The sequence below is a fragment of the Rhinoraja longicauda genome, chromosome 41 (assembly GCF_053455715.1).
Source record: "Rhinoraja longicauda isolate Sanriku21f chromosome 41, sRhiLon1.1, whole genome shotgun sequence".
Taxonomy (NCBI): domain Eukaryota; kingdom Metazoa; phylum Chordata; class Chondrichthyes; order Rajiformes; family Arhynchobatidae; genus Rhinoraja; species Rhinoraja longicauda.
In genome coordinates, this window is record NC_135993.1 from 5196420 (window position 1) to 5216461 (window position 20042).

Sequence of the window (20042 nt, forward strand, 5' to 3'; positions counted from 1 at the left end):
AAGCTTTTTTACCCAGAGAGTTGTGAATCTGTGGAATTCTCTGCCTCAGAAGGCAGTGGAGGCCAATTCTCTGGATGCTTTCAAGAGAGAGTTAGATAGAGCACAATGATAGCGCAGTCAGGGGGTATGTGGAGAAGGCAGGTACGGGGTACTGATTGTGATCAGCCATGATCACAATGTATGGCGGTACTGCCTTGAAGGGCCGAATGGCCTCCTCCTGCACCTATTGTCTATTGTCTAAGGCAGGAACGGGGTACTGATTGTGGATGATCAGCCATGATCACATTGAATGGCGGTACTGGTGCGAAGGGCCAAATGGCCTCCTCCTGCACCTATTGTCTATTATCCTACACTAGGGACAATCTTTATATTTGTGACAGGCCAATTAACTTACAAACCTGTATGGCAACAACATTTTTGCTGCACCGTGCCACCCAACGAGCAGCTGCCTCACGGCACCAGAGAACCGCGTTTGATCTTGACCTTGACCTCGAGCGTTGTCTGTGTGGTGTTTGCACATTCTCCCTGTGACCACGTTATCAAATGCTTGTACCTCCTGCCTGACAGGAGAGGGGAGAAGAGGGAGTGAGACTGGCCCTTGATTGTGCTGCTGGCCTTGCCGAGGCAGCGTGAAGTGTGGATGGAGTTAATGGGAGGGAGGTTGGTTTGTGTGACGGTCTGGGCAGCGCCCATAACCCTCTGCAATTTCAAGGGTGGCGCAGCGATAGAGTTGCTGACTTACGTCGCGCCGGAGACCCGGGTTCGATCCCGACCACGGGTGTTTGTCTGTACCGTGTTGTCTGTACGTTCCCCTGCGTGGGTTTTCTCCGAGATCTTCGGTTTCCTCCCACACTCTAAAGACGTACAGGTTTGTATGTTAATTGGCTAGGTATAAGTGTAATATGTCCCTAGTGCGTGGAGGGTCTGCTTTAGTATGTCTAAACTAAACTCAGGAGCAGATGGGAGCGTGCTGCAATGTGGGCTGTTGGTAATTCAGATCCCTCCACACCGCTGGGCTGGAGACCTCCTCCTGGCACGCACCGCACACAAGATCATTGCGACCGAGTGCTGCAGCGAAATGCCATCTCGTTGCCGCAGCTGCTTTACAGTCGGGGGACTCGTTTCCATGGCGACAGCCGACTGCAACAGGGAGCCTTTGTGTTCAGAGGAGACCAAAGCAGTCGTTGACGTTACGAACATTAGAGCTTGTGTTGCGTGCAAGGCAGATGTCTCCGCCCAAAAGGCTGGAAGCGGAAATTAAAGGGCGGCACGGTGGCTCAGCGCTAGAGCTGCTGTCTCACAGCGCCAGAGACCCGGGTTCGATCCTGACCACGGGCGCTGTCTGTACGGAGTTTGTACGTTCTCCCCGTGACCTGCGTGGGTTTTCTCCGGGATCTAAAAGCATAGAGGTTTGTAGGTTGATTGGCTTGGCAAAAGTGTAAATTGTCCCCAGTGTGTGTAGGGTAGTGTTGGTGTGTGGGTAGGGGTTGCCAACTGTCTCACTCCCAAATACGGGACAAGGTGACGTCACCGCCCCGCGCCCCACGTGACCTCACCCAGCCAGCAGCCATGTGCTCCCGCTCTACCAATGGCGGCCTCCCGGGCCGGGAGGCGGTTTGCTAAGCAACCTCCGTTAGCCTCCACTGTCCCGGCTGTTCCAATATCTAAAGGGGCTGCTCCTTGCCTTTTGGCTGCACTTTTCACCCACCATCCTTACCTTTGGACACCCTGTGCGTAGGGGAGATGGTGGGGCTGAAGATGTCCTGGTTGGGTTGCTCCTGGGTCTGGCCAAGCAGGCCATCCGCGACTCACGCCGCCAGGCGGAAGAGGGCTCTGCCCGAGCCAGCTGCCTACCCCTTTTCCGGGGTTACATCCACGCCCAGGTGGTGTTGGAGAGGGACTCCACGGGCATCCTGGAGGATTTCCGGGACCGCTGAGCACCGCGGGTGATCGAATGCTTCCTTGACAAGGATTGTAACATAGTTGTGTAGTGGTTTATTTAGTATAATTGTTTGTCTTGTATTATGGTGGTGGGTTCTGTTTTGTTTTAAGGTATTGTAAATATTATTTTTAATAATTGAATACATTTTTGGATAAAAAAAAAAAAAAAAAACACTGTCCCGGCCTACAGCGGCCCATGGGCCTAATACGGGACAAGGGCAGTCCCGTACGAGACAAACCAATTTAGCCCAAAATAGAGGATGTCCCGGCTAATACGGGACAGTTGGCAACCCTATGTGCAGGGATTGCTGGTCGGTGCAGACTCGATGGGCCGAAGGGGCTGTTTCCACACTGTATCTGTAACGTCAAATATATAGGGTTCTATTTACGACCAGAAGTAACTTTAAATTCTTAAGTACTAAAGTAAGAAAATGTGGCAGGCAATTTGCACACAATGATCTCCTAGAAATTGTCGTGTAAAATCAATCATGTGGCAAAGGGTTATGTACAGACCAAGGCACTGGAGATTATGTTGGAAGGAACTGCAGATGCTGGTTTAAACCGTAGACACAAAAAGCTGGAGTAACTCAGCGGGTCAGGACAGCATCTCTGGAGAAATGGAATAGGTGACGTTTGGAGTCCAGACGTTTTCCGAAGAAGGCACTCGAGATTATTCCCCTTGCTCTTCAAAACAATCTGACTATTTCAATTCCAGGAAGTAAGAATTCTCAGTTATTTAATCTGTTGACTCTCATTCTTTATATTCATCTGTGAGGGCAGATGGGTCTCATTTTAATGGATCATAGAAGATCACAACCTCTAGCCATTAGAATTCCCCTGGCATTGTGCTGGATAATGTGCTCAAGTCCCCCAGTATTTAGATACAAAAGTATCCCAGTCCTTTCTTTTCCACTGCCCTCTTCTCCCTCTCCCCTCCCCCATTTCTCTCACTGTTCAGCCCTTTATCATCATCATATATATACAGCCGGAAACAGGCCTTTTCGGCCCACCAAGTCCGTGCCGCCCAGCGATCCCCGTACATTAACACTATCCTGCACCCACTAGGGACAATTTTTACATTTACCCAGCCAATTAACCTACATACCTGTATTGCACCACCCCTCCCCATCCCCTTCCACCCATATCCTTCCCTCTGGCTTTCCATTTCAATACACCTTCTCTCCTTATCCGACATGCTTTTGTTTCCTTTTCATCTCCTGCCTTTGTCACCATCTCCACCTATCTTCAAATCAACCTCCTCTCATCTATATCCACCTATCGCTCGCCCGGCTTTGTCATGTGCCTCCCCTCCCCCCACCTCTATTCCAGCTTTCTCTTCCCTACATGTTTTAATTTAGTTTTAATTTAGAGATACAGCACAGAAACAGGCCCTTCGGCCCACCAAGTCTGTGCCGACCAGCGATCCACGCACACTAACACTATCCTACACAGACTATGGACAATTTACATTACAATCTACATAAGCCAATTAGCCTACAAACTTGTACGTCTTTGGAGTGTGGGAGGAAACCGGAGCACCTGGAGAAAACCCACACAGGTCACGGGGAGAACGTGTAAACTCTGTACGGACAGCACCCATAGTCAGGATCGAACCCGGGTCTCTGGCGCTGTGAGGCAGCGACTCTACCGCTGCATCACCTTGTTTTGCTCAAGATTCCAGCATCTGCAGTTCATTCCGTCTCCAACGATTTCCATGCCTTGCGAATTATTGTTCCTTGCAAAACACACAAAGACCACTTCGAGCAATTTATTGTGACAAGCTACTGCCTCCACGTAACAGGACATTTCTATCGATGATTACAACATGTTGCCTCAATAAGTGAAAGTGAAATTTCTCCAGACATATGAACTCCATTCAAAAGCAATGAAAGAGGGCTTGGCGAATGTCATTTAAAAGAACGAAGAAACACCATCTGGGAACATTTTGCTTTATCCAAGTGCAGGTCACTACTAATCAGAGCTGCCACTAAATAAATCAGAACAGCGGGGAGTGGCTCCTCAGTCGATGTTTAAATTTATTCTGTAAATGAGATGAGCTGGAAGGATTTCCATTGCTGCAGTTATCCATAAATCCAGAGGCTTTGTTACTAATTAACATTTGTGTGCAACAAGTCAACAGTCAGTGGTGTCACTATTGTTCAGGGATCTGATCAATGGATTAAAGCAAATTGCATCTACAGTGGGTCCCCTTGTTTATTTTTGTACGTACTTTTATTACGAGGTGCAATTATCACACACGGTATTTCCTATTTTAGTTGGGGGTGGGGGTTTAGAAAGTGGGAATTAAAAAATAACCGGACATGTATATGATAATTATATATAAAATACTGTTCTCCACAATGTAAGATAGACACAAAATCTATCCAGATGTGTAGAGAGGAACTGCAGATGCTGGTTTAGACACAAAATGCTGAGTAATTCAGCGGGACAGGCGGCATCTCTGGAGAGAAGGAATGGGTGACGTTTCGGGTCGAGACCGTTCTTCTGACTGAGAGCCAGGGGAGAGGGGTCACAGAGATAAGGCAGGGTCCTTCCTTCCTGAGATGCTGCCTGTCCCACTAAGTCACTCCAACATATTGTGTGTCTATCTTCGCTGTAAACCAGCATCTGCATTTCCTTCCTGGCACATCTCTCCAATGTAATACTGCTGACTAAATTCTGGCTGTTCTGCTGAGTTACTCCAGCATTTTGTGACTAAATTCTGGCCATTTGCCTCCATTACACTATCTGATGGGGGGGGAAATGAAAAGACCATTGAGATATATTTGTGGAAATTCCCCATCCTTAAAAAAAGAATAGAACTAAATTATCAATGTGAGGCTGAATGTCACAAGTGTAGTTCCCCTCTATTGTTATATATTTTTGGGCTGTAGAATTAAAAGGCAAGGGACTCATGCCTGTGTAATGTAAAATATACAAGCGTTCCAGATACAAAACTCCAAGTTCCCTGCCAAGGAATTTTTGGTAATAAACTCTGACAGCAGCAACTCCGAGTAATATTGATTCCGGGGGCAAATAACTTGGCTTCTTCAAACCAAGGTGAAGCCAAACATATCGACACAAATAAAAGTGCAAGAAGTCAAAAACACGTTGGCTTTTCCGTGATGTGACGGGTGATCTTACACAACACATTGGTAGACACAAAATGCTGGAGTAACTCAGCGAGACAGGCAGCATCTCTGGAGAGAAGGAATGGGTGACGTTTCGGGTCGAGACCCTTCCACTTACACAACACAAAGGCTCTTTGCTCACCATGCCATTTCAAATTAGATTCTTTTTGCAAGAGATTCTGTTCAAATTTGGTCCTACCACTAGTATGTTGGAGATATATAGACACAAAATGCTGGAATAATTCAGCGGGTTAGGCAGCATCTCTGGAGAGTCTCTTGCCCAGAGTGGGGGAATCGAGGACCAGAGAACATAGGTTGAAGGTGAAGACGAAAAGATTTAATAGGGATCTGAGGGGTGTATCTTTTTCACATAAAGGGTGGTGGGTGCATGGAATGCCAGAGGAGGTAGTTGAAACAGGGACTATCGCAAGTTTTAAGAAACAGTTGGACAGGTACATGGATAGGACAGGTTTGGAGGGATATGGGCCAAATGCAGGCAGGTGGAACTAGTGTAGATGGGGCATGTTGGCCGGTGTGGGCAAGTTGGGCCAAAGGGCCTGTTTCCACGTTATATGACTCCATGACTCTAAATGGAATAGATGACATTTCGGATCAAGACCCTTCTTCAGACTCAGTCCCTACCCGAAACGTAACTTACCCGCAGTCTCCAGAGATGATACCTGACCCACTGAGTTACTCCAGCATTTTGTGTTTACCTTCGGTGTAAACCAGCATCTGCAGTTCCTCCTAACAGTATGTTGGTGTCGGTCTGAATGACTGCAGCCACGAAAAAATGGGCAGTTGTAACAGAGGACAGAATATAAAAATTCCATTTTGCTTTTACATTAACTTCTAATTAATTAAAACCAGGTTAGTTTGTGTGAGATGTGTTCTACCAGGGACTACTCAAGCTGGTGTAGGAAAGAAAACTGCAGATGCTGGTTTAAATCGAAGGTAGATACTTAATGCTGGAGTAACTCAGCGGGTCAGGCAGCATCTCTGGAGAGCAGGAATGGGTAACGTTTTGGGTCGAGACCCTTCTTCAGAATGATGTCAGGGGATGGGGCGCCCCATCCCCTGACATCATTCTGAAGAAGGGTCTCGACCCAAAACCATTCCTGCTCTCCATAGATGCTGCCTGACCCGCTGAATTACACCAGCATTTTGTATCTACTCAATCTGATCTTTGGTCCAATCATGGGGTAATTATACATGCACTTTATTTTAGACTTATCAAACTGGCTTGCTAGAAAAAAAGTATTAGTAGTGGCAAAGATGCTGGTTTACACAAAAGGAGTAACTCAGTGGGTCAGGCAGCATGTCTGGGGAACATGGACAGGTGACTTTTCTCTGCTATGTATTAGAACCATGACAGTTCGCAACTATTTATTCCTTCTGGGCTCACACCTGTTTCCATCTCTCGCCTTTGTCAAAACAGCATCTCTGGTGACGTTTCATTGTTGTGGCCCTTCTTCGGACTCTGAAACGCCACCTATCCACGGCCTCCAGAGATGCCGCGTGACTCGCTGTGTCACCCCAGAACCCTGTGTCCTTCAGAATGAAGTCTCGCCTGGTTCTGAGGTCAACTTGTCGGGGCCGTTTTCAAAATCCAGGAATGTATGGGGATACCGATTAATCAGTAGTCGGACAGCCAGACGCACGGGAGTGCCTTACAACCAGATTAACTTGTGACAGAGATGCTGGAGGATTACAGCACGTTTCAGGCGGGGTGAAGTGGTCATCGTCCTGCAGTAGCTGGATTAACTTCATTGTTCCCTGTAGTTTCCATTCATTCCTCTCTCTCTCTCTCTCTCTCTCTCTCTCTCTCTCTCTCTCTCTCTCTCTCTCTCTCTCTCTCTCTCTCTCTCTCTCTCTCTCTCTCTCTCTCTCTCTCTCTCTCTCTCACACACACACACACACACACACACACTAGTAACTCACACCTACACACTTGCACCACTGGAGCTTGAGTAGAGATAGCTGCTGTCGCTGAAGCATCCTTTTGTACTTCACTCCAAGGACTGTAACATAAGCAGCTGTTTCAACACCTTGGTCTGGCTTGTTTCTCTGATCTCTCCTGCGAGAAACATCTCATCTACCACTGTGTACACCTGCAAGGGTAAAAAAAAAGAGACAGTGGGCACATCATTACATGGAGAAATAGAAATAAATCATATCAACACCTCACTTTCCACCACGATCTTTACAAAATATTTACAACACAGAAACTGGCCATTTCAGCCCAACTGGCCCCTGCTGATTTACTTAGACTTTAGAGCAAGGGTTCCCAACCCGGGGCTAGATTTACGCCCGGGGGTAAATTTCGCCTACCCAGGGGGTAAATTTGAACAAAATAATAATGTTAAAAACGGTATTTTTTTTTTAAATCCCCTTTGTCGGTTGCTTTATTATGGTAGAAGTGTAAACTCAAATTACTGAACAAAACATGCTGGGAGTAAATTTACTTTCGAAAAGTTGCCAGTGGTAAACGGGACAAAAAAGGTTGGTAACCGCTGGTTTAGAGATACAGCGCGGAAACAGGCCCAGCCAGTGCCCACCAACGATCACCCCGTACACTAACTATCCCACACACTCGGGACTATTTACAATTTTACCAAAACCAATTAACCTACAAACCTGTACGTCTTTGGAGTGTGGGAGGAAACTGGAGCACCCGGAGAAAACATATGTGGTCACGGGGAGAATGTACAAACTCCGCACAGACAGCACCCATGGCCAGGATCGAACCCGGGTCTCTGGCGATGTAGAGTAGCTGCACCACTTCTAAAAATATTGCTGATGTTAAAGCTCCTTGCGTACCTCCTACTACAATTCCTTTTCCAAAGTGAATCAACATGCCTTTTTATTCCTTTCTGCATAATATGCTTATCTAACTTCCCTTCAAATCCATCAGTCGTATTTGTCTCAACTACAATCAATGGTAGCAGATTCCATGTCCCTGCCAGTCTCTGGATAGTCTGAAGAAGGGTCTCTACCCAAAACGTCACTCAATCCTTCTCCCCAGAAATACTGCCTGACCCGCTGAGTTACTCCAGCATTTTGTATCTATCTTCAGTGTAAACCAGCATCTGCAGTTCCTTCGTACACATCTGGATAAAATGTTTTTTCCTGAATTCTCCACCAGATTTGCAAGTGACCATTCTAATATTTATAACCACTGGTATGGGCCTCACTAGGGTTGCCAACTGTCCCGTATTAGCCGGGACGTCCCGTATTTTGGGCTAAATTAGTTTGTCCCATACGAGCCGCCCTTGTCCCGTATTAGTAGGGTTGCCAACTTCCTCAGTCCCAAATAAGGGACAAAGGGTGACGTCACCGCCCCGCGCCCCACGTGACCTCACCCTGCCAGCGGCCACGTGGGGCGCGGGGCGGTGATGTCACCTTGTCCCGTGTTTGGGAGTGAGGAAGTTGGCAACCCTAGGTCTCACCCACTTGTGGAATCCCATGCTGCCAGGGCACTGGGGTTTAAAGTGAAAGAAATAAGAAACACATTTCTCCTTGGGCCAAGATCAGACTTTATTTCAGAGACTTGAGCGAAAAGTTGCAAGTTACAAGATGGTACCGGAATGTGCGAGTCCATGCGTGCTGTCTCGGAAGAGCATCAATTATTATCTACTACAATTGTTCCACTCCTTTATGTTCATAACACATCGAGCAGATTTAGCCATTTGGCTCAACAAGTCTGCTCTGCCATTCGATCTTGGCTGATCTATTTGTCCCTCTCAACTCCATTCTCCTGCCTGTAACTTTTGACACCCATCCTAATCAAGAACCTATCAAACTCTGCTTCAAAAATACCCAATGACTTAGCCTCCACAGCCATCTGTGGTAATGAATTGGCTAAAGAAACTCCTCCTCATCTCCATTCCAAAGGAACGTCCTTTTATTCTGAAGGTGTGCCCTCTGATCCTAGACTCTCCCACTACTGGAAACATCCTCTCCCCATCAACTCTATCAAGGCCTTTCAATATTCGTTAAGTTTCAATAAAGTCCCCCCCCCCATCCTTCTAAACTCCAGCGAGAACACGCCCAGAGCCATTAAACACTCATACGTTAAATCAATCATACGTTAAACCAATCATCCCCGGGATCATTCTCGTAAACATCGTAAATAACGTCAGCACATCCCTCCTCAGATATGGGGCCCAAAACAACTCGCACCACTTCAAAAATGTGAGCTGACCAGCTCCTTAAAAAGCTTCAGCATTTCATCCCTGTTTTTGATTTCTGGTCACCGAAATAAAAGCTAACATTGCATTTGCCTTCCATACTGGATAGCATGTAAAACAAAGCCAAATTTGAGGAAGGACATTCTTGCTATTGAGGGAGTGCAGCGTAGGTTCACCAGGTTAATTCACGGAATCGCGGGACTGTCGTATGTTGAAAGGCTGGAGCGATTGGGCTTGTATACACTGGAATTTAGAAGGATGAGAGGGGATCTTATTGAAACATATAAGACTATTAACGGATTGGACACGTTAGAGGCAGGAAACATGTTCCCAATGTTGGGGGAGTCCAGAACCAGGGGCCACAGTTCAAGAATAAAGGGTAGGCCATTTAGAACGGAGATGAGGAAAAACTTTTTCAGTCAGAGAACTGTAAATCTGTGGAATTCTCTGCCTCAGAAGGCAGTGGAGGCCAATTCTCTGGATGCTTTCAAGAGAGAGCTAGATAGAGCTCTTAAGGATAGCGGAGTCAGGTGGTATGGGGAGAAGGCAGGAACGGGATACTGATTGTGAATGATCAGACCTGATCACATTGAATGGCGGTGCTGGCTCGAAGGGCCGAATGGCCCCCTCCTGCACCTATTGTCTATTGTCTAAAGCTTTCCACTGTACTTCGGTAGTTAAATTTCTCCCTTACTTGTCCTCCAAGTGTCTGGATGGATTTTCTGACCACAGTACCCAAGTAAGTGAGGTCAACTAAGCCACGATCTCCTTCTGCCTCCTCACCAGCAGGCCCGGACTCCTGGACTGAACCGAGGATTACTGTGCTGCATGTAATTTAGTAATTTACACCACGTGAGGTTGTACTAACTGAGACCAACAGTCAATAGACAATAGACAATGGGTGCAGGAGGAGGCCATTCGGCCCTTCGAGCCAGCACCGCCATTCAATGTGATCATGGCTGATCATTCTCACTCAGTACCCCGTTCCTGCCTTCTCCCCATACCCCCTGACTCCGCTATCCTTAAGAGCTCTATCCAGCTCTCTCTTGAATGCATTCAGAGAATTGGCCTCCACTGCCTTCTGAGGCAGAGAATTCCACAGATTCACAACTCTCTGACTGAAAAAGTTTTTCCCCATCTCAGTTCTAAATGGCCTACCCCTTATTCTTAAACTGTGGCCCCTCGTTCTGGACTCCCCCAACATTGGGAACATGTTTCCTGCCTCTAACGTGTCCAACCCCTTAATAATCTTATACGTTTCGATAAGATCTCCTCTCATCCTTCTAAATTCCAGTGCATACAAGCCTAGTCGCTCCAGTCTTTCAACATATGAAAGTCAGTCCTCATCAGTATATAAGCCTGTTAAAGCACCGAACAATGCAGTTCTTCACTGGTAACGAACAACATCAGTAGGTCAAGCAGAAATGCCATTCAATTTTCCTATCATGCTCCTTAACCTCCACACTCCTGTCCCAATACAGTGATCCTCTCTGACTTTTAGATAGATTTAATAACTGGTTGTTCTGTCAAAGGGTAGTATGGCATTTTTCTAGAGGCAGTGATAAATGATAAGAGTATAGCATAGGTACGGGAAGTGGCAAATTAAGCCCTCAGGGATACAATTATGTGGCTTTCAAACTAGCTCCAGTTGAGACTTAATGTTGTCGTGAGGAATTCAGTGAAGGTGCATATGAAACTTGTTAAAAAAAATTGCAGGCAAAATTATAGATTTTGTCGTTCAAACTGGATATGGAGGACAAACATTGAGCCATGTACAACTTATATAAAACGTTGGTGATTACAGGTAACCACGGGGGCTATTTTAGACAATGAGAGGAACACAGCTCCTGATGTTGGGGGAGTCCAGAACCAGGAGTCACAGTTTAAGAATAAGGGGTCGGCCATTTAGGACTGAGATGAGGAAAAATTTCTTCACCCAGAGAATTGTGAGTCTGTGGAATTCTCTGCCATAGAAGGCAGTGGAGGCCAATTCACTGGATGTTTTTAAGAGAGAGTTAGATTTCGCTCTTAGGGCTAAAGGAATCAAGGGATATGGGGAGCAAGCAGGAACGGGGTACTGATTTTATATGATCAGCCATGATCATATTGAATGGCAGTGCTGGCTCGAAGGGCTGAATGGCCCACTCCGGCTCCTATTTTTATATGTTAGACATGTGAGGAATAGATCGGGTAGATACACAGAGTCTCTTGCCCAGAGTAGGGGGATTGAGAACCAGAGGGCATAGGTTTAAGGTAAGGGGGGAAAGATTTAATAGGAACCTGAGGGGTCATTTTTTCCATACAAAGGGTGGTGGGTGTATGGAACGAGCTGCCGTTGGAGGTAGTTGAGGCAGGGACTTATTGCAACATTTAAGGAACATTTAGACAGATGCATGGATAGGATAGGTTTAGAGGGATATGGGCCAAACGCAGGCAGGCGGAACGAGTGTAGATGGCACTAAATACTGGAGTAACTCAGCGGGACAGGCAGCAACTCTGGAGAGAAGGAATGGGTGACGTTTCGAGTCGAGACCCTTCTTTAGATGGAACATGTGGGTCGGTGTGGGAAAGTTGGGCCGGTTTCCACGCTGTGTGACTATGATTCTACGAATTAAAGCAGAGATTTCTAAATCTTTCATTCCTGCATCCCATTTCACTGACATTTGTTGTTTTTTGTTTCCTGGGCTCATGTTCTATTCTCCCCGAAAATTAGAAATGATGGAACAAATACTATTTGCTTTAATAACTGTGTCTCCACCAAACTTGACCACACCTCTTTAAGGGGTTGGTGAGGAAGGTTCCTCCACGCCTTGGCATAGCAGTAAATTGTACAGCTAAAGGCAATGCAGGTATCTTGTATCTTGTGGTCATCTCTTCCGAAGAGTCCACCAGGGATTATACTGGAAGTATCCTATATCCACTAGGGACAATTTTTAACACTATCCTACACACACTAGGGACAATTTTTACATTTACCAAGCCAAATAACCTACAAACCTGTACATCTTGGGAGTGTGGGAGGAAACCGAAGATCTCGGAGAAAACCCAGGCAGATCATGGGGAGAACGTACAAACTCCGTACAGACGGCGCCCGTAGTCAGGATAGGACCCGGGTCTCCAGGTATTACAGTCTGTTACTGATCTCAGAAGATCCTAGCATGCACCAAAAATGGCCCTTGAAAACATCGCAATAACTGACCGTGCCAGTTGATTCAGCTGAGCTACACATAGAAACATAGAAAATAGGTGCAGGAGGAGGCCATTCGGCCCTTCGAGCCAGCACCGCCATTCATTGTGATCATGGCTGATCATCCACAATCAGTAACCCGTGTCTGCCTTCTCGCCATATCAATAGACAATAGACAATAGGTGCAGGAGTAGGCCATTCAGCCCTTCGAGCCAGCACCACCATTCAATTTGATTATGGCTGATCATTCTCAATCAGTATTCCGTTCCTGCCTTCTCCCCATACCCCCTGACTCCGCTATCCTTAAGAGCTCTATCTAGCTCTCTCTTGAAAGCATCCAGAAAATTGGCCTCCATTGCCTTCTGAGGCAGAGAATTCCACAGATTTACAACTCTCTGACTGAAAAAGTTTTTCCTCGTCTACGTTATAAATGGCCTACCCCTTATTCTTAAACTGTGGCCCCTGATTCTGGACTCCCCCAACATTGGGAACATGTTTCCTGCCTCTAACGTGTTCAATCCCTTAATAATCTTATATGTTTCAATAAGATCCCCTCTCATCCTTCTAAATTCCAGTGTATACAAGCCTAGTCGCTCCAGTCTTTCAACATACGACAGTCCCGCCATTCCGGGAATTAACCTGGTGAACCTACGCTGCACGCCCTCAATAACAATAATATCCTTCCTCAAATTTGGAGACCAAAACTGCACACAGTACTCCAGGTGCGGTCTCACGAATACGTTAAATGAATCATCCGTCTTAGGTTTCCTGTTTCCAAATCTGAATGCTAGGAAGAATAATTTTTGGTTATATACTGTGTCATTATTGTTTTCTCAACATTTTCCATGGTGACTGTCTGCTATCTCTCTGAAGTTGCAAGGTTTTATCTTTTATCATTTAGACCAGTGGTGTCCAAACTTTTTTCAAAGAGGGCCAGATTTGATAATGTGAAAATACCCTAGGGCCAATGGCTCCCCCCCCCCCCTGGACCTTTAACTAATGCGCCCCCCCCCCCCGGACCTTTAACTAATGCGCCCCCCCCCCGGACCTTTAACTAATGTGCTCCCCCCCCCAGACCTTTAACTAATGTGCTCCCCCCCCCCCCCCCGGACCTTTAACTAATGTGCTCCCCCCCCCCCAGGACCTTTAACTAATGTGCTCCCCCCCCCCCCCCCCGGACCTTTAACTAATGTGCTCCCCCCCCCCGGACCTTTAACTAATGTGCTCCCCCCCCCCCCCAGACCTTTAACTAATGTGCTCCCCCCCCCCCCCCGGACCTTTAACTAATGCGCCCCCCCCCCGGTCCTTTAACTAATGCGCTCCCCCCCCCCCCCCCCGGACCTTTAACTAATGCGCTCCCCCCCCCCCCGGACCTTTAACTAATGCGCTCCCCCCCCCTCCCTGGACCTTTAACTAATGCATCCCCCCCACGGACCTTTAACTAATGCGCTCCCCCCCCCCCGGACCTTTAACTAATGCGCTCCCCCCACCCCCCCGGACCTTTAACTAATGCGCTCCCCCCCCCCCGGACCTTTAACTAATGCGCTTCCCCCCCCCCAACGGACCTTTAACTAATGCGCTCCCCCCCGCACGCCCTCAACCCCGCCGCCGGGAAGTGTAGTCGCCGTCGCCTCTCCTGCTCGGGGCGGGGGGGGGGTGGGGGTCGGGCAGTGCTGACCGCCGGGAGGTGTAGTCGCCCTCTACCCTCCCCTCTCCCCTCCCCTTCCCCTCCCCCTACCTTCATAGACAGTGCTGGCGGGCCATAAATAATAAATTTTAAGACGGAAGCTGCGGGCCGTATAATATCTGACCACGGGCCGCGATTGGCCCTCGGGCCGGACTTTGGACATGTCTGATTTAGACGAATGTTGACCAATCCCATGTGAGAGTACATGTCTGGACGCTGGTTTACACCGACGACAGACACAAAATGCTTGAGTAACGCAGAGGGTCAGGCAGCATCTCTGGAGAGAAGGAATACGTGACATTTCGGGTCGAGACCCTTCTTCAGACAGAGTCGGGGAGAGGGAACGTAGAGGTATAAAAAGGTGCAAAACAATTGAAAGCCGGCACTGATAAACAAGGAAAGGTGGGGCCCACAATGGTGCATGTTTGGTTGTGGGAGAGCTTATAACGAAGGGATATGAACAGTGAAACAAGCAGGATGGATTAGGGTAGGGGACGGACAGAGAGCGAGGAATGTAGGGGTTACTTGAAATTAGAGAAATCAACGTTCATACCGTCCATGTGAGGTGCTGTTCCTCCAATTTGCATGTGGCCTCACTCGCAGTGACACGCATGTGGCCTCACTGGCCTGACACGCTTGTGACAGTGGAGGAGGCCTAGGACAGAAGGGTCAGTATGGGAATGGGAGTTAAAATGCTGGAGTAACTCAGCGGTTAGACAATAGACAATAGGTGCAGGAGGAGGCCATTCGGCCCTTCGAGCCAGCACCGCCATTCAATGTGATCATGGCTGATCATTCTCAATCAGTACCCCGTTCCTGCCTTCTCCCCATACCCCCTGACTCCGCTATCCTTAAGAGCTCTATCTAGCTCTCTCTTGAATGCATTCAGAGAATTGGCCTCCACTGCCTTCTGAGGCAGAGAATTCCACAGATTCACAACTCTCTGACTGAAAAAGTTTTTCCTCATGTCAGTTCTAAATGGCCTACCCCTTATTCTTAAACTGTGGCCCCTTGTTCTGGACTCCCCCAACATTGGGAACATGTTTCCTGCCTCTAACGTGTGTCCAACCCCTTAATAATCTTATACGTTTCGATAAGATCTCCTCTCATCCTTCTAAATTCCAGTGTATACAAGCCCAGTCGCTCCAGTCTTTCAACATATGACAGTCCCGCCATTCCGGGAATTAACCTAGTAAACCTATGCTGCACACCCTCAATAGCAAGAATATCCTTCCTCAAATTCAGAGACCAAAACTGCACACAGTTCTCTCCCGAGATGCTGCCTGACCCGCTGAGTTACTCCAGCATTCTGTGTCTACCTTCGATTTAAACTAGCATCTACAGTTCTTTCCTGCACAGGGGAGTTAAAATGTTTGGCAACTGGGAGTAGCGTTATTCAGTTACAGAAACTTCCCAAAGACAAATGGCTGCACTGTGGTGAGGTGAAATAATCGTAGATTTATATAGAAGCACTGCATTGAAATAGGCCCTTCGGCCCACTGAGTCTGTGCTGATCAGCAACTGCCTATTTACACCAATCCAATATGAATCTCATACTTTATTCTCACCACAATCTCGTCAACTCTGCAGATTCTACCACCCAACTACACACTAGGGGCAATTTACATCGGCTAATTAACCTGCCAATCCACATGTCATTGGAGGATACCGGAGCAACCTGGGGACACGGGGAGAGCGTGCAAACTCCACACAACTTTGCACCAGGGGTAGGGTTGCCAACTGTCCCGTATTAGCTGGGACATCCTGTATTTTGGACTAAATTAGCCGGGACATCCTGTATTTTAGACTAAATTGTCCCGTACGGGACCGCCCTTGTCCCATTTTAGTAGGGTTGCCAACTTCGTCACTCACAAATAAGGGACAAAGGGTGACGTCACTGCTCCGCGCCCCATGTGACCTCACCTAGCCAGCGGCCACGTGGGGCGCAGCCGCCCGTGCCGGGAAGCCGCCATTGCTGGAGCGGGAGCACGTGGCTGCTGGTTGGGTGAGGTCACGTGGGGCGCGGGGCGGTGACGTCACCTTGTCCCGTATTTGGGAGTGAGGAAGTTGGCAACCCTGACCAGGAGTCAGAATTGAACCTGGGCCTTTGGCACTGAGAGGCTGCACATCTACTGGCTGCTCCACTGTGCCGGTCTCTTGAAGATTTATGAACAACGCACAGTGAACAATGCCATTGTAAGACAGAGGAGACACAGCATTCTGTCCCAGCTATAGAGTCATACAGTGTGGAAATAGGCCCATCGGCCCAACTTGACCACACTGCCCAACATGCCCCATCTACACTAGTTCCATCTGCCTGCGTTTGGCCCATAGCCCTCTAAACATGTCCCATCCATGTACCCGTGCAAATGTTTTTTGAACGTTGTCTAAACTATCTCCTCTGCAAGCTCATTATTATTATATATATAACTTTATAACTATCGTGCTCACTCATGGCACCAGCACTCTGGGTTCGATCCGAACCTACAGTGCTGTCTGAATGGAGTTTGCACGTTCTCCTTGCGATCGAGTTGTTTTCCTCTGATTTCCTCCCACATTCCAAAGATGGGTGGGCCATTTTAATTTTCCCCCGAGAGTGTAGATGAATTGATTTGCAGAATTCAACAATGAGACAACCAAGGAAAAACAAAAGATTGAAGAGGCCAAATAATCACGGACATTTTTCTTATTCCGAACAACTATTTTTCCGAGTACCTTGCTCGTGAGGGAAATATGAGCTGTGCCAACAAAGCTTTAAAACCTCAGCAACACATACAACATGTTGATCTGTTGACATACTGATTTACCTTGTAGAAGTTGAAGACAAGATCTAATTCACAGACATTATGGAAATATTCATTCAAAACCTGCAATGAGATGGAGACAGAAGATAAAATAAGCTTACCAAAATTTTACAGTACACTTTCTTAATACAATGCTCGATCTGGGACCATTTAATTTTAAACCAGCTGAAGGAAATAAGCAATAATTACATTAGGAAAAACATCCAGGGCTACAAAGCACAGGGATCCAGAAAGCCTGCTTTTGTTTATCTTTCTGAGAATTACACATATAATTTCCGTACGTTAACTCAAATTTTAATGGAACCATTCAACAGGTTGTTATATACCTGATGAAAATCTAAAAAATGCAGATACCGGAAATCTATGATAAACACAGAAAATGGTGAAAACGCTCAGTAAGTCAGGCAGCCATCTGCAAAAGGAGAAAGACACTTTGTCATATCTGGTTTTATTATTACATACACAATATATGTTAAATTTCAAGATTTTAGATTTAGATTTAGAGATACAGCGCGGAAACAGGCCCTTCGGCCCACTGAGTCCACGCCGCCCAGCGATCCCCGCACATTAACACTATCCTACACACACTAGGGACAATTTTTACATTTACCCAGTCAATTCAAGTTCGGGGCAATTTTTTTTACAACTGAGATTTAAGATTTAGATTTAGAGATACAGCGCGGAAACAGGCCCTTCGGCCCACCGAGCCCGCACCGCCCAGTGATCCCCGCACATTAACACTATCCTACACACACTAGGAACAATTTTTACATTTACCCAGTCAATTAACCTACATACCCGTACGTCTTTGGAGTGTGCTAGGAAACCGAAGATCTCGGAGAAAACCCACGCAGGTCACGGGGAGAACATACAAACTCCGTACAGACGGCGCCAGATCGAACCTGAGTCTCCGGCGCTGCATTCGCTGTAAGGCAGCAACTCTACCGCTGCGCCACCGTGCCGCCCTTAAGTAATATCTGTCATATTGGAATGTCTGATAGCTTCTTTTTGTGATGGCACAGTGGCACAGCTGGAAGAGTTGCTGCCTCATAGCACCAGAGATCCACAGTGAAATTATGTTTGCATATTTTCACATGCGGGCACCGCTATGCTTTGGCGCCATTTCCAAAGTCCGGTATGCCCGCGCGCCCAGGTTCAATCCTGACCTCGGGTGCTGTTTGTGTGGAGTTTGCACGTTCTCCCTATGACCGCGTGGGTTTCCTCCCACATCCCAAATTGGTCCAGCTTTGAAAGCACGGTGGCGCAGCGGTAGAGTTGCTGCCTTACAGCGAATGCAGCGCCGGAGACTCAGGTTCGATCCCGCCTACGGGCGCCGTCTGTACGGAGTTTGTACGTTCTCCCCGTGACCTGCGTGGGTTTTCTCCGAGATCTTCGGTTTCCTCCCACACTCCAAAGACGTACAGGTATGTAGGTTAATTGGCTTGGTATAAATGTAAAAATTGTCCCTAGTGGGTGTAGGATAGTGTTAATGTGCGGGGAACGCTGGTCGGCGCAGACCCGGTGGGCCGAAGGGCCTGTTTCCGCGCTGTATCTCTAAATCTAAATCTTAAATCTCAGTTGTAAAAAAAATTGCCCCGAACTTGAATGTGAAAACGGGAAAATATAGAACTTGTGAGAATGGTCGGCATGGACTCGCTGGGCCGAAGGGCCTGTTTCCATGCTGTATTTCCAAAACTGCAATAGCTTCTTCTTTCAAAATCATTCAACTAACAGCTTGTGTGACAGATAATGCTTCCCTCAACTCTCGTAAGTTTTCTGTACTTTTATTTGATGCTTGCTTCTCTCAATATTTTGCTCCTGTTATGTCCACACTTCAGATTTTCTTGTCATTTCCACATGCATCCAGTGAGATGAAACTGCATCACAGTGTTATCTACTCTCAACAGAAACCAAGAACACCTGATTGTACTCAGCCTTCTTCGCCGTCAGCAAACCGTGAGCTTTTAAAAAGCTAAGATGATTGTCACCAAACCAATGCTGAACGAAATAATTAACTTACTTTATCAGTTTTTCCTCAGGGCCTGAGAGTCCCATATCATGGGAGGCACATTGACACAGCAGTAGAGTTGCTGCCTTACAGTGCCAGAGACCTGGGTTCGATCCTGATGATGGCTGCTATCTGTACGGACCTTTGCACGTTTTCTCAGTAACTGCTCAGTTGTATTTCTCCGGGTGCTCCGGTTCCTCCCACATTCCAAAGATGTGCGGGTATGTAAGTTAAATATACATATAATATAAGAAAATAACTGCAGATGCTGGTACAAATCGAAGGTATTTATTCACAAAATGCTGGAGTAACTCAGCAGGTCAGGCAGCATCTCGGGAGAGAAGGAATGGGTGACGTTTCGGGTCGAGCCCCTTCTTCAGACTGATATCAGGGGGGGCGGGACAAAGGAAGGATATAGGTGGAGACAGGAAGATAGAGGGAGATCTGGGAAAGAGGAGGGGAAGAGAGGGACAGAGGAACTATCTAAAGTTGGAGAAGTCGATGTTCATACCACTGGGCTGCAAGCTGCCCAGGTGAAATATGAGGTGCTGTTCCTCCAATTTAAGTTAATTGGCTTCTGTAAATTGTCCCTAGTGTGCAGGATAGGACAAGTTTACGGGTGATTGTTGGTTGGCGTGGACTCGGTGGGCCGAAGGGCTGGTTTCCAAGCTGTATCTTTGTAACAGGAGCAAAAGAAAAGCTGATGGGGGGGGGGGGGGAGGAGAAGAGGGAGGTCACACCATCCATTGTCTTTTGGGGGTTTAGTTTGTGGAGGAACTCAGCAGGTGGAACAGCGTTTATGAGAGGGAAAAGAAATGTCTCTGTTTCTGGTCAAGACTTTGCATAAGGAAACACTTTAAATGCTAAAGGTTCCAGATCCCAGTATCTGCAGTCTCTTGTGCCTCTTTCTGGTATGCAGGCGGAACCTACACCTCAACCTGAACCCATGGCTACTGCATCAAGTATCACAGACTGACCAATATATTGGGTGCTGCAATGTTTTACAAAGAGCCTCCATTATGTTTCTGAAATTCCTTCAGCACATTCATCACTTCAGCACCTCTTATGAAGGGAATAAAAATCAAGCTTTTCAA

At 47.2% G+C, this 20042-nt stretch overlaps 1 protein-coding gene across 1 annotated transcript in view; it reads right to left on the bottom strand.

The window, feature by feature from the left end:
* Window positions 1-6157: 6157 nt before the first annotated feature.
* ap2s1 (adaptor related protein complex 2 subunit sigma 1) overlaps window positions 6158-20042 on the bottom strand; it is a 50142-nt gene continuing 36257 nt past the window's right edge. Inside the window, exons 4-5 of the mRNA XM_078430857.1 lie at window positions 16944-17003; window positions 6158-7183 (exon numbers count right to left, since the gene is read on the bottom strand). Coding sequence (XP_078286983.1) covers window positions 7082-7183; window positions 16944-17003 — 162 coding nt within the window. The 3' untranslated portion in view covers window positions 6158-7081. The remainder of the gene's footprint in view (window positions 7184-16943; window positions 17004-20042) is intronic.